At 33.4% G+C, this 17063-nt stretch overlaps 1 protein-coding gene across 3 annotated transcripts; it reads left to right on the top strand.

Moving 5' to 3' along the window:
* Window positions 927–14810, top strand: LOC18594558 (molybdenum cofactor sulfurase). Of its 3 annotated transcripts, none has more exons than XM_018125112.1 (22): window positions 927–1154; window positions 1345–1443; window positions 1952–2010; window positions 2274–2434; window positions 2668–2825; window positions 4109–4235; window positions 5120–5222; window positions 5351–5396; window positions 5987–6025; window positions 6084–6255; window positions 6901–7003; window positions 7454–7570; window positions 7976–8053; window positions 8172–8273; window positions 8598–8697; window positions 9522–9632; window positions 10279–10343; window positions 11371–11522; window positions 13034–13266; window positions 13754–13890; window positions 14323–14433; window positions 14512–14810. In XM_018125112.1, exons 1-22 carry the CDS (start codon window positions 1046–1048, stop codon window positions 14620–14622), a joined length of 2493 nt encoding a protein of 830 aa, XP_017980601.1. In that variant the 5' UTR covers window positions 927–1045; the 3' UTR covers window positions 14623–14810. The 3 variants fall into 3 exon arrangements, with proteins under 3 accessions (XP_017980601.1, XP_007022214.2, XP_017980602.1); XM_007022152.2 differs by having other exon boundaries at window positions 6099–6255; XM_018125113.1 differs by having other exon boundaries at window positions 4142–4235.

Here is a 17063-nt window from a genome sequence, read left to right on the forward strand (position 1 = left end):
ATTAATATTTAAATTATTAATTATTAATATTTTAATTAATTATAAATTATTAATATTTAAAAATAAAATAAAAATAAATAATTATATATAATAAAAGGTATTTTTATCTTTTTATTTTCTATTCTTTTCTTATTCCAAAGTTATTATTACCAACCAAACACTGTAATAAGTTATAATAATTATTCCTACTCTATTCTATTCATCATACCAAACTACGTAGTACTTATTTTTATTTTATTCTTACATCATTCTATTCTCACGTAATAACTATTCTATTCCATTCCTATCTATTCCGCGAACTAAACGTGCCATAATAGTTTATGAAGAACTAACACAACTTCCCTTAACCTACTAATTAGGGGACGTAGACTTAACTTGGTAGGAGAGAAATAGTGTTTTATATAGATAGATTATACGTTTAAATCCTTATTACAAGTACAAAAGTTTTTAACCCTTAAACATTAATTTATAATTTTTTTAAAAAAATTTTAACATAAAAATATATTAAAATCAGAAATTTTTATTTCTTAATTTTTCTAAAAATCAATAATATAAAAAAAAGGAAAGACGTCATTTTGTATGCATTATATAACATTTTATGTATCAGATTAAATTATGTTTTATCTGATTTGACTATTTCTATTCAATGTGACACATATTCTTTACCTCTATATTCAAATAATAATTTACACAATCAAAAGCATATGGAGTATAACTTTTTGAGATATAAAGCAAACAATATTATTAAATAAATTGGAGAACAAAAAATAGAATAACTTGTATTATATGACATATGCCTTCGCGTGTGTATGCATATATTCTGTGATGAAAATGAAAATGCAAAAATTATTATAAAAAAAGTTATTGAGCCACGTGTCTCAAACATGTTCAAATCAAAATGTCTGACTTTCCTCCTTAAGAACAAGCTAGAAAGCAGTTCAGACACCCCACCCCAGCTCTGTCCAATGTCTTTTGGTGGTCCACATTGTTATTTATCACCGTCTCTCCCAGAAAATTCATTGAAAAGTGTTCTTTTCTTCATCAAATGGAAGACAAGGAAGAGTTTCTCAAGGAATTCGGTGACTATTACGGTTATCCCAACGGCCCAAAAACCATCGACCAAATTCGCGCCACCGAGTTCAAGCGGTTAGAAGGTGAACCTTTATTTTTTTTGTCCTTTGATTGTTTTTATTTTGGTTGGTTTTCGTAATTGATATTTGAATTTCCTTTTGTTGTTACCAAGTAGGAAATAATTGAACTTTTAAAGGATAATAAATGAATTTTCGAACTTTCGTTTGATGGTTTGGATGCTTTGATTAGTTATTTGAGCTTTGGGTATTGTAGATACCGTGTATTTGGACCATGCTGGAGCAACCCTTTACTCCGAGTCGCAGATGGAAGCAATCTTCAAAGATCTTACGACTAGTGTTTATGGAAATCCCCGTATCCTCTTACTTGAAAACTAGTATTGTTTTGCTTTGAATCTGATGAATTATGAATTCAAACTGTCCATATGTTTTGTTCAATGATTCTGTATGTTCCTTGTTGACTAATATCTTATATATGGTATGTTAATGATTTTTAAAGCAGTGAGTGAAAACCCTTTAGTGATATCCAGTAGTGCATTGATTTGGTGTCGATTGTTGTAATGGATCAATTTGGGTAATTGGTTGTTTGTTTTTGCAATGAAAGCTATGTAGTAACTCTTTTGATCTGTTCTGGTTAGTACTGGCTTACCCATTCTTGAAAAATACAAGCCCATTAGCAATATCTGATACTTTGTTGGCTTAATTCGATTGTTACAATGAGTTAACTCAGGTAGTTGGGGTGTGGCTTTGGCAGGAAAGATGGAGATTACTGTTGTTGTGTCTCGGTTTTGGTCAATGTTGTATTGTCTCGCCCGTGCTTAAAAAAATGAGGTCTACAGTGGAATTCTTTAATTTGAATATAGATAGCCAAAGTGATTCTAGTTCAGCCACTAGTGACATTGTAGCTGAAGCTCGCCGACAGGTACTATATATTTGCTATCAAGACTGGTGAAAGTTACTTTACTCTGTTTTCTGTTTTTTCTTAGTTCTTTGCTTAATTTTGATTTTTAAATTCCTAGATTTCAAATAACCTGGTTTTGCATGATATATGAGGTCACAAATGGGTAGTTTATAGATATTGGTAATAGTGCTCTAATTTGATTTGTGCTTGCAAGTAAATTATCTTTTCTTGTCTGTGGTATCAGTAATTATCTTTTTTGGTTTTTAAATTTTTCTTGATATAAGGTCCTTGATTACTGCAATGCTTCTCCAAAGGATTATAAATGCATATTCACTTCTGGGGCAACAGCTGCATTAAAGCTTATAGGGGAGAACTTTCCATGGAGCTGTCAGAGCAGCTTTATGTACACAATGGAAAATCATAATAGTGTACTTGGTATTAGAGAGTATCCTGCCACTTTTTTTTGGCCATATTTATTGTTCGGGTGTACAAGTATATATTGCGGCTAGTGCAGTCAGGTTATGATTTTCTTTTTCGTAAATTCATCTTATATCGACAAGTATCATAGTTATAGTATTTTTTAATTTGTGTGCTATAGGGCTGAATCGGATCAGCATCCTTGCTCCTTCTCTTAGTAATCTTGAATCTATAACTTTGTTTGTCCTTAGTAATTTATAGATATGCACTCAGTCAAGGAGCTGCAGCCTTTGCAGTAGATATAAAAGAGGATGTGGATCAGAGTGGAGTATCTGGAAGCCCTGTGACTTCAGTGAAGATATCACAGCATCCAGTACAGAGAAGAAATGAAGCTGAAGTTTTGGAAGGGGAGCTTACTGGTAACTGTTTAATAAATATTTTAACTGAAAACTAAAGATACTTGTAAGGGAAATGATGCAGGATGAAATAAAAAATATTTTCATATTAATATGGGTCTCCATTGGTTGATTCTACACCAGATATTTAGCTGAAAACAGCTCTCAGCACTTTAAAGTGATAAAAGTTCATGACTAGGGATTTTTGCCCAGATGCATGTATATTGTGTGCAGGTGTACATATTTTCATGGTCAAGGTCTAGTTGGTGATAGGATTTTGATTTTCTTGGTGCTTTTTTTAAGTCTGGTTTATTTTTTAATGGGTCGTTTGAGTACCATTTTGCTATTAGGAAGTTAGTTACCATTGATTTGTTAGGAAGTCTTAGTTGGGGATCCGGCTCCCCTCCATTACTTTTCTATCCATTAATATCCAATACACATGTAATCACCATTCATAGTTTTGGGTTCCACAATTCATGAGTGGGTCCTATGCATATAAATGGTGGTGATTGGTGTATTGGGAAGTAATGGACAGAAAAGTAATGGAGGGAAGCCCAATCCCTTAATAGAACCCTTTAATTGGTGCATTTATAAGCAAACTTTATGAAGGATTCATGAGGTAAGAGTTCGGTAAGCATGGTATTTCTCGCTCTCTCTTTCGCCTTAGTTTACCAATACGACTTTCCTAGAATTTATCTATGTCAGACTGATCGAGGTCACCTCTAAGATTTCTTTACTGCTATCTTCTTCTATTTCTTATTTTGCATACTCTGCTACACTTGTCCAGCCTACTAAACTATGTAGTCCTTGTAAAAATTCTATCCTTATCTATTTACTGGCTTTAACTTAACTCTTCAATTCCCATGAAACATCTTGTTAATCTATAATTAATTCTAAAATATTGTCACAGTTCAAGATATCATTCTGTTTAAATATTATCCTTTTATATATTTAATCTTTATAATTCTAAGTGTTGAATTTTTTTTTTTTTTTTGCTATATCAAGCTCCCTTGATGACAATTTGGTCATTATTGTTGACAACATGTTGGGAATTTTTTTGCTCACTATATTGAACATATCATGGTGCCAATTTAACAGATAAATTATATGAATGAAAATAACAATAGAGAAAAGTTTTAAAAACATTTCAGCAGTTATCCTTGTAGGATGCATGACTAAAGAAAACGGGAATGTTGCTTTTGAAATAATTACAATAATTTTTTTTTTCTTGGAGTGAGAACTCAGAAGAAGGAAACCATCTGGTGTCCTTACCACTCTCTAGCTTCATTCCTTTTCTATTATTGCAGGTGATGCCTCTAATTTGTTTGCCTTCCCCTCAGAGTGCAATTTCTCTGGATTGAGATTTAGCCTTGATTTGGTGAACATTGTTAAGCAAAATGCAGAAAAAATTTTGGAAGGCTCTCCATATTCAAAGTATGTAGTTTATCATACCATGTATATTGTGTAAAACATATATGTCTGCTTTCTACCACTAGCAGCAGCCTGATGTGAAAAATGTACCATCTATGCAATTCCTATCTGGAACCTTCAAATTATAATGAAATAAAACAATTCAGGTTAATCAAAATCTGAGGGAAAATTGATAATCACATTTACAAAGGCGGCTGTTTTGGCTGGTTTTTAATTGAATAATAACAGATAACTGAACTTTTGTTTCTCATTGAATTAAGTTTTGATAAGATATTTTGTCCCATTAATTTTTTCTCCTGGTTAAACATTAGTTTAGTTAAGATCTCAATTGACTATATAGATTTTGTTAATTTTACTAAAAATTGGCTTGGTCAACTAGGGTGCATATGAGCTTGGACCAAAGCTGATGCTAACATATATATATATATTTTTTTGTATGGAAGGCATTACAAGCATGAGGAAGTGTAAAACATTATAGTTTGAAAATTATGTGGTGCATATTGTGTTACTAATCATGTGAGTGGGAAAGTTGCAGAATAGCTTGGTTTAATTGAAAAAACCTAATTATTTTGTCCCATCTGGTAGAAAAGTTCTACACTAAGAAATTTATATAATTTAAAACTTATTGAGATAACTAAAACACTCATATTCCATGCCGATATTATGCTGTGCAGTTCCAAAGCATGTATGTAGCCTAATGAATTTCACAGACTTTATAGCACCATTGTTGCTTAACAGAGACAAATCTTTAAAGATTCTCATGTTTCTAGAAGTCATTATTTTTAATTATGCTCTTTCAATGTATTTTTTTAGAAATTAATCTTTAAGGATTGATTCTTTCAATTTTTGTGTGATAGATTTTCTAATCATCAATGTTTTATAATTAGGGGAGGTTGGATGGTCTTAATTGATGCTGCAAAGGGCTGTGCAACACAACCCCCAGATTTGTTACTTTATCCTGCGGATTTTGTTGTAATCTCATTTTATAAGGTAAATGTATGACCTTATGGGGACTTCATTAGTGGGTGAATACCAGCTCTTTATTTATCTTGGAAAGGGGGAAAATTAGAAGGAACTAACCTTATGTAATGTTGTTTTGCCTTTGCATTGTTTCTCAGTTGTTTGGCTATCCAACTGGACTTGGTGCTCTCATAGTTAGGAATGGTAAGTGCTTGAGTCCGTAAGATTACTGGTTTCTGAAGTTATACCCTCGTGGTGGTGTTAGGAGTTTTCTATCAGATATTATGGCTTTGTGCCTGTGCATAATTGGCTCATAAAATGAAAAAAAGAATCTTTTTTTTATCAAGTACCATTGATTTTCTATTTTAATTCTTTGATTGTGAGCCTGGATTTTCCTCTTTTTCTTTTTAATGGATATTTAAGCACGAGTCTTTGTGCCATAAAAGATCTAGACTGGTTAAGACTAGGATGCATTTGTTGGCTATTCAGTCAGGGCTGGTTTTACTGTTTCTGAAAATATGGAAATATGGATCACCCTTGACAATTGTAGTTTGATTTTCGAATTGGATCTTGCTATAATTGTCCAGAAAAGGAAAATTTAGATGAGTTCTGAAAAAGAAGGATATCATTAGCTTTTCATTTCCATTGCACATTATTTTTCAGCATTTCATTGATTTATATTTCTTTTTCTTTTCATAATCTGTTAAACAAATCCTGATTAAGTTAATAAATTAAGAGCCGATAACTTTTTAAAGTGGTTTTCTAATATCCTTTTTTCTTTTCTTTGCTTTTAGATGCTGCTAAGTTATTGAAGAAGACCTATTTTAGTGGAGGTTTGTACCTAGAAGTCTTATTGATGGTTACATGTGCTGTAGTAATTTTGTAAATTAGCTTTGAACTTTTCAGGCACTGTTGCTGCTTCAATTGCTGACATTGACTTTGTCAGAAGACGAGAAGGTGTTGAGGAGCATTTTGAGGATGGCACCATTTCATTTCTAAGCGTAGCATCTATACGTCATGGATTTAAAATATTCAGTACCCTTACTGCATCTGCAGTGTGCCGGTATGCAAATTTGCTTTTTTAACACTGAAAAGTTGAAAGCTTTTATTAGAGTTATGAATTTTAAGTGTATTTTGCATTTTTCCTTAATCACTGTGAACGTTTACATGATGGAATGTTTTCATTTTCTTATTGCATGATTTTTCTATTCTATTCGTTCATGCATGTTGGGTTTATATCTCTTATACTTGGTTATTTGTAAGTATTTGAGGGTCCTTTCTTTGTTACACTTTCCTCTTGCAATAACTTAAGATTCTGATGAAATATAGAATGCCAGAGTTGGTATGTTTGCTCCTATAACGAAATATTTATAGATCATGCTTTACCGTGTTTACTTTGTGTTACCGTTCATGTAGGATATGCAGGAGTATAACTGTGCTTTCTGTCTGTTAACCATGCGCCAATGTGCTTTCAATTTTATTTTCTGATCAGTATGACAAAATTAATGTTCCCTTCAGATAGGGTACCACATAAATGTGTCTCGGCCATATTATATTTTTTCTGTTTGTACATTATGTTATTAAGTAATAATACTGTTTTTTTTTTTTTTCCACAGCATGTTAAAGTAATTATATTAAATGCTTGCTATTAACATATTGTTCTCCCCACCCCCACCCCAATTCTCTTTTTGTTTTTTTTCTCTTTTAGGCATACCATGTCACTTGCCATGTTTTTGGAGAAGAAGCTCTTAGCTTTGCGACACAAAAATGGATCAAGTGTCTGCACTCTTTATGGCAATCGTTCTCTAAAGGTTAGTTACATAACTTTAAAGCAGTATGTAAACTTGATGTTCCAACATAAGCATGAGTTGTAGCATGTTATCAATGCTTCAAACAAACTCAAAATGTAAAATTAAAAAAAAAAAAAAAAAGAAGAAAAAGATGGGAATGTTCACATTTTTTTTTGGTTCTTGGTTTTTTTCGAAAATGCATTTTTCTTAATAAGGCATTTCAATTTGCCAGCTGCATAGATGCCAAATGCACAATGTCCACAATTACCATTTTTCCCTTGAGTAATGCATATTACTTAGTGTGTGGATTCCAATACATTTTTTTGTTAATAGTGCTTAGCCTTGTCTGTTTAGATGTGTGAAGCTTGATGCTTTAAGTAAGGTGCTCTGACTGTGCTTTCTGTTTTTGCTAGTATTTTTTCATCTGGAGTTATTAACTTTTCTAAAGGTTTTGCAACTTTTCTTGCACAGGTTTCTAGTCATGACTCTGGCTCTATTGTCTCATTCAACCTAAAAAGACCTGATGGTTCTTGGTTTGGATATCGGGAGGTGGAAAAATTGTCATCCTTGTCTGGAATTCAGTTACGGGTAAACTTTGAGAAATGTCTGGAGCAAGCGTAGCTGCTGCATAAAGAAAAATAGTGATTTGTGCTCTGAATTACTGCTTGCTTGCTAAAGTGCCTCTTTTTTTCTTTTTTGGGTCTTAAATATTCGCAAGTGTGTATTAAATATTCCAGACCTGACAAAGTAGTTGGGAAATGGAAAGTATGCAAATACCTTTTTATGTTGTTCATATCTCGAAAATGCTTTGTAATAACAGGAGGCAACTTTCTAGCTTTCTGCTACTGTATCAATGTATTGATGCCTGCTTATACAAAATTGTAGGAAACTAGTGATTGTTGATCTAGGGCAAGATTAAACAAATAGTTACTGCACTCCTCTTAATAGTTTGGTGACTATAATTCTTGTCCTTTGCCTGGTGCTTTGTTGTAGACAGGATGCTTTTGCAATCCTGGTGCTTGTGCAAAATATCTTGGCTTGTCCCACTCGGATCTTCTTTCTAACCTAAAGGTATGCCTTTCTCTTGGTTGGTTCATAATCGCCATGCCAAATCTTATTGATTGAGTTATATACTTTGTTGATTTAATGGAAGTTAAAAGAAATAAAATAAGCCTTGCTTTGAGTCCAGGCTGGGCATATTTGCTGGGATGACAATGATATAATAAACGGAAAGCCAACTGGAGCTGTTAGAGTATCTTTTGGTTACATGTCAACTTATGAAGATGCTAAGGTAGTTGTTCTTTTGCTATCTTATGAGCTTTACCCTTTTTTTATTCCAGAAAAATAGGAGATCCCCTCCTTTTTTCTTTTATTATATCCATGGATCACCTGTTATGTTGCATACAATATAAAATTAATTTCCAAAATATAAGACTAATTTCCAACTTTAAGGGAATAATAATCTATTTGAGCTTCTGTGCGGACTATTGATTTTCCGTCTTATGGTTTCTGTAGATAATAATATGTTGGGATATATTTGTTGAATCTTACTGACATTCTTTCTGTTTGATTGTTTTCATTGTTGCCTGTTTTCTTTTTTTTCCCCACTATGCAGAAATTTATTGATTTTATAAAACGTTCCTTTGTATCAATGCCAAGTGAGTTCGAGAAAGGGTATCTACTCAGAACAAAGTCAATTCCATATCCAAGTGAAGGTTAATTTAATGTTTGCTTTGTTCTATATTTGCCAATGAAATGAGACTTATTAGTTAGATTTGCAAGCACTCCTTTGCTCAATTATCAAATTATTTCCAATGTTAACAAATGTTATTTAATGTTATTAGAATTACATTATTTACAAATCTATGTTCATTTCAAATATTATAAATATCTATATAGTTTTAAACAGAATAGAGCTAACAGAACGAAGAAAGAGAGGAGAGAGAAAGAAGACATAACTAGAAAAGAGCCAAAATGGTGGTGGAAGAGTAGGGACAATCTTAAGTCTATTCAATGCTCAAAACAAAGCCTGCACTGGCTGTATTCTCCTGATAAGAGTGTTATATGAGTTCTCTTAAACCATTTATACGTTACAGAAAATCAAGTAAAAGAAATTGGAATAATCTTTTATTTTCTAAACTTTTGCCCATGTTAGATACACCAAATACCTCACATGCTCCTCCTCCATCAGATACTCAGATGGCTTCTTATTTTCAATGTGGATTTATCATTTAATCTTCATATTTGGAACTGTGATGCTTGTACTTTTTTAAAGTGTCATTTTATGGGGTCTGCTGTGCATCCTTATTTAAGTTTTGCATGGTGCATCATATCCTCTTTTCTTTTTTTTTTTTTTTAAAGTGGGGCAAGGGCTTCTGTTCCTATCATTGTATGTAAATTTGCCAATAGCATCAAATGTTACTCTAATCATGTGGTGTGGAAGTCCCCTGATCATCAAAATGATAAAGTTTATGTAGTTATTCTACTTCTGGCTTTTCTGCATAAGCGGCATAGTGTATTGATTGTCTCTCAATTACAGGTTTAGAAAATCGGCTATCAAGTTCTGGTTGCTATCTTAAGTCCATCACCATCTATCCAATAAAATCATGTGCAGGTTTCAGTGTGGAAAGTTGGCCACTGAGCAGTACAGGTAACCTGTTGTTATCTTTATGGTTATGGCGATAGTACATGGTCAAGCTAACATGATTTGTTTCTTTTCTTTCCATTCATAACTAAAGCTCATCCTGAATTGTCTGTAGTCAAGTTGATGATTTTTTATGTTTGTACGCTATAGTTTCTCCTTTTTAAAATTTGTGTTATTTCCCATGGTAGGAACACTATATCTTTATTGGCCCAAAAAGAAAAAAACACTATTTCTTTATGATCACTTACCATCATAATGTTTGCACAAATTTCTACATTGTTTTGATAATAGTATATGGTATCATTTTAGTTCAGTTGAGGCCCACATCATATGCTAATTGCAATAGGATTAAGTAGGAGATAAATGTTGCTGAAGCAAATGATTGAAAATATGATACCCCAACCTAAAAGTGAAGCCACTCCAAATCTACATGCACTTGCCATGGTATGAGGTCTTACATCTCACACAACCTTTTTGTGCTCTGAATCTAGAATTAAAAAAAAAAAAGCTTTTCTGTTTTAGGTCTAGAAGTTGAATCTCTCATTGTTCCTTTTTGTGCATGCATGCACAGAAGATCTTTGCTTGCTGATCTCGCTCTCTGTCTATGATATAGATCTAAAATGTCTGTTCATTTATTTACCCATCAATGCAGGTCTGCAATATGATCGAGAATGGCTTCTTAAAAGCTTGACTGGCGAAATTCTTACACAAAAGAAGGTGAATAGTTTCTCTGCTTAGAAGAGTTGTGTGCCTGTGCATGCTGTTGTTTTCTTAATTTTTTGTTTTTTATCCTAAGTACTGGTTCATATTTTAGGTGCATTTTATTGAAGAGTAATAAGGGTGCTAACACCCTGCTCAGAGAATATTCTCCTTAGGGATAATTAGTTTGTATTTTGTAATACTTAACAATTCTATGTGCTATTTCTTTGATGAACTTGCTAAAAACTATCGAAATAAGCTGTGCTTGAGCAGCTTGGTTTGAGCTGTTAAAACAGTTTGTCTTCCAACAGCTATGGCATGAATCTATGCTCACATAAATGTATTACTTCCATTAAAGTCACTCCTTAGGGATATGCATGTCACTAGTCAATACAAAGTATAACTGGAGAGATTAGAATTGAAGGAAGGTCTGAAAGAAAGGGATGAACGTTTCCATCATTTTGTTGGGAGGAAACTGTAAGAACTAGGAAGGATTGGCTTCCAAATTTTATATGCATCAGAACAAAGTTATTAAGTAATCTACCAGACTGAAATGGAGGAAGAAGAAATTCATTTATTTAACAGTCTCTTTGGGCCAATCTCTTTGGGAAAAAATATCTTTCAATGCCACATTTATTTAACAGTTTTCTTTGCAAATCTTTTTTGCTTCGCCCTTAAACTCTCTCCCTTTTTAAGGACAAATAGGTGCTAGATACATATACATTGATTGCTTCACTTAGTTGGTTGACATGGACTGTGGTGATGAATGAAATTTCATTTAATGAAGATTTTGTTACTGTGTGGGCAACTAAATGAAGATGATTAGCCTACTGCTAGCTGGTATACAACATAAGCCATTCATAGACTTTTTGTTCTATAACATTGGGTTGACAATATATATTATCTACTCAATGAATGAATGTTAGATTGTTTAGCTGTTTTCTTCCAAAAACTAAAAGTATGGTAATATCTATTTCTGGACAAGAATTCTTTTCTTTATTTATTTTTAAGATCAAATGTTAATTTATCCTATTTTGTTTTGTAGGCTCCTGAAATGTCCCTCATTAATACCTTCATTAACCTTAATCAGCTGATGTTGTCTGTAGAGTCACCCCGTTGCAAAGGGAAATTGCAGATCAAACTAGACTCTAATTCATATCTTCATGGAAAAGAAGAATTATATATGCATAATCAAAGGTGTGATATGATATTATGAAACTGCATATTTGTTAGTTATTATTAAGGTAAGTTATTTAATATGTTGGAATGTGATATGTATTTATTTTTCAAAGTCCAAAAGCTTTTGCAGTTAATTTTTTCCTGTTAAAGTATATGGTTATATATTTATAGAAAATGGTGGGTAGGTATAACTTCTGAAAATTCCCATATACGTATGCATCAATTTTGCTAAATTTTCCTTCCAATAGTATGAAGGGAATAAACAGGTTAATGATGTTTTATGATGCATGTTTATTGTTGAACTCATATTTTAAATTCGATGCATTTCTTTCCAAAGATTCGTAGTCTACATGAATAGTACAGTTAAGTTTTGCATATAGAAACATTTCTATAGTCCTACATATTTAGAAGTGGCTAGAGTAGAGGTGGCAAGCTGGCGGGTCCAGGTTCGAGTCATCTCAGGGTCAGACCCTTTTGGATTTGGGTCGTTTCGGGTTCAGGCTAGTTCTCAGCCATTTTAGATTTTATGTAAGATGTAACTACTTCAAGATGATTTTCAGGTCCAATCTATTTCAGGTTTAAATTCTTTCTGGTTTAGGTTTTTAAGGTTCTGGTCTTTGCTTTTTAATCAGTTCAAGTCTGGTTGGGTTCGGATTTTTCAGGCGGGTTTTAGGGTTCAAGTTTATTTTGCCACCTCTACGCTAGAATATGAGAAACTGAAATTGTTTTGACTAGAAGTAAACAAGTATTTGGTAGAAGAAATCTGGGACTAAAAGGTAGTGCTGATTGAGTCTGACATAAGTCATCCTTATGGTTGGATGGAGAAGTCTCATTAAATTACTACATGGTATGGTCAAATGTGGGAAAAGAAAAGAATTGAATGTGAAGTGTATGAGGTAGAAACTCTCAAGTACAAGATTAATGGAAGAAACTGGACTGGCTTTTCTGACTGGGATGAACAGGCCATCCAAATGGAAGATTCTGAAATTGCTGAAGCTTGGTTTGACCTAGCCATTGAGTATTAAAAACAGGCTATAGTGCTTACTGTAAAAATGTTGAAGGCAGAAAATTGCTGAAAGATCATGAGGTAGCTTACGGAACAATATGCAAAATAAAATTGCGAACTATATTGAATGAGCTGAAATGAATTAGAATTTCAGAGTTCAACTAGTTTTTTGTTGGTTTTCTGTTGTTTCCTAACAATTGTGAGAGACTGTTATTCAGCGAAAATGAGAGTGTGGTGACTCTATTTACTGGAATAGAAGACCACCACGCATGGAGACATTTTCTGGTATGAACAACAATATGTTAACATGTATAAATGCATGACACTTTGACATGCTCAAGAAAAGGTTTGGTATTGCAAAAATACAATGTTGGAGTGCAAAATTCTTAATCCACTATAGAAATGTTTGTATACCTCTTTTTCTTTTGTATTTTTATCCCAATGTAATAGATCTAATGTTCTGACCATATCTGTTTCTGTTGTTTCGAAGCTTGCAACATAATGGTTATTTCTTGATTATCAGATATGAAGTCCAATGTTATGGAAATGAAATCAACGAATGGTTTAGTAATGCTGTTGGTCAACCTTGCACTTTAGTGCGATGTTGCCATTCCCAGTATTGCTTCTCTTTGAGCAAGAATAGAAGTATGGGCATGTGCAGAAATGTGGACAGCAGGGTGAATTTTTCAAATGAAGCTCAGTTCTTATTGATTTCTGAGGAAAGTGTATCTGACCTGAACAACAGACTATGCTCAAGTATGATCTTTGGTGAACTCTTTTACCGTCATGCAAGAATCTGAAATTTGCATTCAATGTAGACTCATCATGGTTTTACTGAACGTCAAACTGTTCCTGAATGTTTAAAACCAAGTGATGAAATATCCAATTCTTGGCATATTCTTGCATTCTATGGAATCAGATTTGCTACAAAATTGTAGGTTATACCTTGCTTGTGGTGGTAATTTACTGTGCATCAGAATCATTCCACTACTTTAAGTATTTTGACTTTTATGCTGGTTCAACTTAAAATTCTACAGATTACAGAGCTTAAGACATACTGAGTTAGCATACAGATTATTTGTACTCTGAAATTTCCTATATCAACAACCATTAGCTTGTGCCATATTAGTTGATGGATATTTGTCTTTCAAATGACTTTTCTGTCAGTTTTATAAGATAAAAATTTCTTTTCAAGTTCTTTAAAGTGATATGTTACATCTACAAACTAATTATGTGCTACCAGATACTCAAAAACGCTCTGGTGTAGCCGCACCTTATGTCAACCCAATGAGATTTCGGCCTAATCTTGTCATATCTGGAGGTGAACCATATGCTGAAGATGGATGGAGAAATCTTAAAATTGGGAACGCATATTTTACTGTAAGTTCTGTGGACCTTTATGGTATTTTGTCTGCGTTCCTATACATCTGGAGTGGCAAATAAAGAGTTTTGGCTTACTCAAATGACATTGCTTGCTTAGCTTGCTCACTCTTTTTTTTTACAGCCCTTTAAGTCATTGCTGCTTGCTCTTTACAATTTTAGCAATACCTTGTAATTTCTATTTAAGCTATACCCTCCAAACTGTATAATAGAGTTGTATATTTGGGTCTGGGGGATGGGGACAGCAAAATAACAAGAGCTAGTAAATTGGAATTTGATTTTGTGAAGGACGAAGCTGCTAGCCCTAATTAGTTTTACTACTTTGGAGGAATATGTGTGACTTACAAAAAGCCAATAAATATAAGCTTTATATGATATTCTTAATGCTGTATAAAGATGGACTGTCTTTCTTAGTAACTATTTCTTCATCAGTCTTTAGGTGGTTGCAACCGCTGCCAGATGATCAATTTTTATCATCAAATGGGGCAAGTGAAAAAGACAAATGAACCTTTGGCAACTCTAGCATCATACAGGAGAGTGAAGGTTAGAATTTAAATTGATATCTGTTGCTTTCTGGTTTCCAAACTGCTATGCAAGTGATAATAAATTTTATGGATTTAGGGGAAGATTTTATTCGGGATATTGCTGAGGTATGACTCTGGTGATGAGGCTGTGCTGGATACAAATTCATGGCTTAATGTGGGAGACGAAGTTTACCTAAATTCAGAATAGGAAGATATGGACAGAGGAAAAACCTATCTGTTGCATAAGCATGTACAGGAAATACTGCATGCTCCTGAACAATGGGATACACACAACATTAAATAAGGGCCACTCAGCATGAACACAATTTTGTTATTCGTGAATGCTCAAACATTGATTCTATATAATGAACAATTCGCAGATATCCTGATTTTTTATGCTGGAACTGGCTATGAGTGGTTCCTGTAAGTTTATCACCATCTTAGAGTTTGTTGCTTTCTTATTTTGGTTGAGTATCATGAAGCACATGAAGTTTGCCAGAAATATTGTGTAATTAGACAAGTTAATCATCCATGACAAAACCTATACATATGGTGGGATTCTAACATTTATCCCAAGCAACAAAATTTTGATAGGACAACCGGTTTGCCCCTGACGTTGAGTAACCTATTCAGTCCATTCAATTCATTAAGCCTCAGTGCCTTGAGTTTCTCAAAATGTCCTTGAAAATGTAATTCAACGCCATCACATATATCCCTTATACAGTGGAAATCCTATGTATTAATCAAAACTCGCAAGGATTTGAAGCGAGTCATGCAATATTCATATGATCAATGTAAGACGAGTTCAAGTAGGTTCTTAAATTTAGAAATCCAATGGGGCAATATGTACTGCAGTATTGTTAGCCAAAAGATCAAATTCTTTAACTTTACTCTCTCCTTTGTCTCCTTAATCTAAAATAATCAATATAAAATAATAAGATGAATATTAAATTTGAAACAGAGTAATAATTATCAGGACAAATTCACAAGTGGGGTGTGAATGATAGGTTTAGTAAGCTTTTGCCACCACCTACGCAAGACAATTGGTTGAAAAATTAAAGGGTAACTTACACTCACATCTAATATAGTAAGTGTAATTCATCTAAAAAAAACAAAAAGGTGCGAAAATAAGTTAAGGAAACACTATTTTTGAGATCATTTGGTCTGAATTTAAGCATTGGATGCCACAAGATGCTGCCATATCATAATCGTGTAACAGCTTCCTTGAAGATTCATTGTAGGCGAATATAAAACTCAGTGCAAAAAAACTATAACGATTATTCTTCAGGATTTAATAGACCCTTCTTTATAATTTACACAAACTAGTAAGGGATGACAAGAACAGCAAAAGAAAGAACCCAGCTAGAAAGGAAAGGAAGCGGAAAATAAGCAGAGAAAATGAGAGGCTTTGGTATATTGTGAGTAAGGTAGGGAGGCTATATTTATAGGTAGGGAATGAGATTTTGGTGTGTTGTGAGAGAGGTAGAGAGGATGTATTTATAGACAGGGAATGAAGTGTATTGCACCAAATAAGGTGAATGTTGCATCAAATCAAGGAGTTGAGAGAAACTTGGTCAACATGTATACTTAGTCAGGTATTTGTTGTAGCATGTATACTTAGTGAGAGAAACTTGGCCAGCATGTATTCTTAGTCAGGAATACGTTGTAGAAAAATCAAAAGAGTCATCAGCAAGGGAGTTGAGAGAAATTTAGTCAGCATGTATACTTAGTAAGAAAAACTTGGTTAGCATATATATTTAGTCAGGTATACATTGTAGCGAAATCAAGAGAGTCATCAGCATGGTAGAGGGAATGAGGTTTTGGTGTGTTGTGAGTGAGGTAGTTGTGAGTGGTGTAGTTGTGAGTGAGGTAGCATGGTAGAGTACTTGTGTTGTAAGTGAGGTAGCATGGTAGAGTACTTGAAAACTTGGTTAGCATGTATATTTAGTCAGGTACATGTTGTAGCAAAATCAGGAGAGTCATCAGCATGTAGCATGTATACTTAGTCAAGTATATGTTGGTTAGCATGTATACTTAGTCAGGTATACGTTATAACATGGTAAAGAGAATGAGACTTTGGTGTGTTGTAAATGAGGTAGTTGTGAGTGGTGTGTTATGAGTGAGGTAGCACGGTAGAGTACTTGGTCAAATAAGTATAAAAATTTCACTTAGGCCTAATCCACATGCAGGGAGGAATTTGAATTTTTTCAAGACTTAACCCAATCTCGCATGTGCACGAGCCCACTTTGTTTTTTCCTTTGCAACAAGCTTATTTTGTGCTTGCTTATTTAAAGTACTTAAACCTTTATGCACTTTAGTAATATGAGATGTTTGAACCTTATAAAATACACTAGTTTTTCAACAATATTCATATCATCAATGTAAGATGAATTCAAGTAGGTTCTTAAAGTTAGAAATCCAATGGGGCAATATGTATTGTAGAATTGTTTGCCAAAAGATCAAATTCTTTAACTTTACTATCTCCTATATCTCCTTCCTCTATCTAAAATAGTCAATATAAAACAATAAGATGAATATTAAATTTGAAACAGAGGGAGTAATAATTATCAGGATAAATTCACAAGTGGGATGTGAAAAATAGGTTTAATAAGCTTTTGCCACCACCTAAGCAAGACAATTGGTTGAAAA

Source organism: Theobroma cacao, chromosome 7 (assembly GCF_000208745.1).
Source record: "Theobroma cacao cultivar B97-61/B2 chromosome 7, Criollo_cocoa_genome_V2, whole genome shotgun sequence".
NCBI classification, from domain to species: Eukaryota; Viridiplantae; Streptophyta; class Magnoliopsida; order Malvales; family Malvaceae; genus Theobroma; species Theobroma cacao.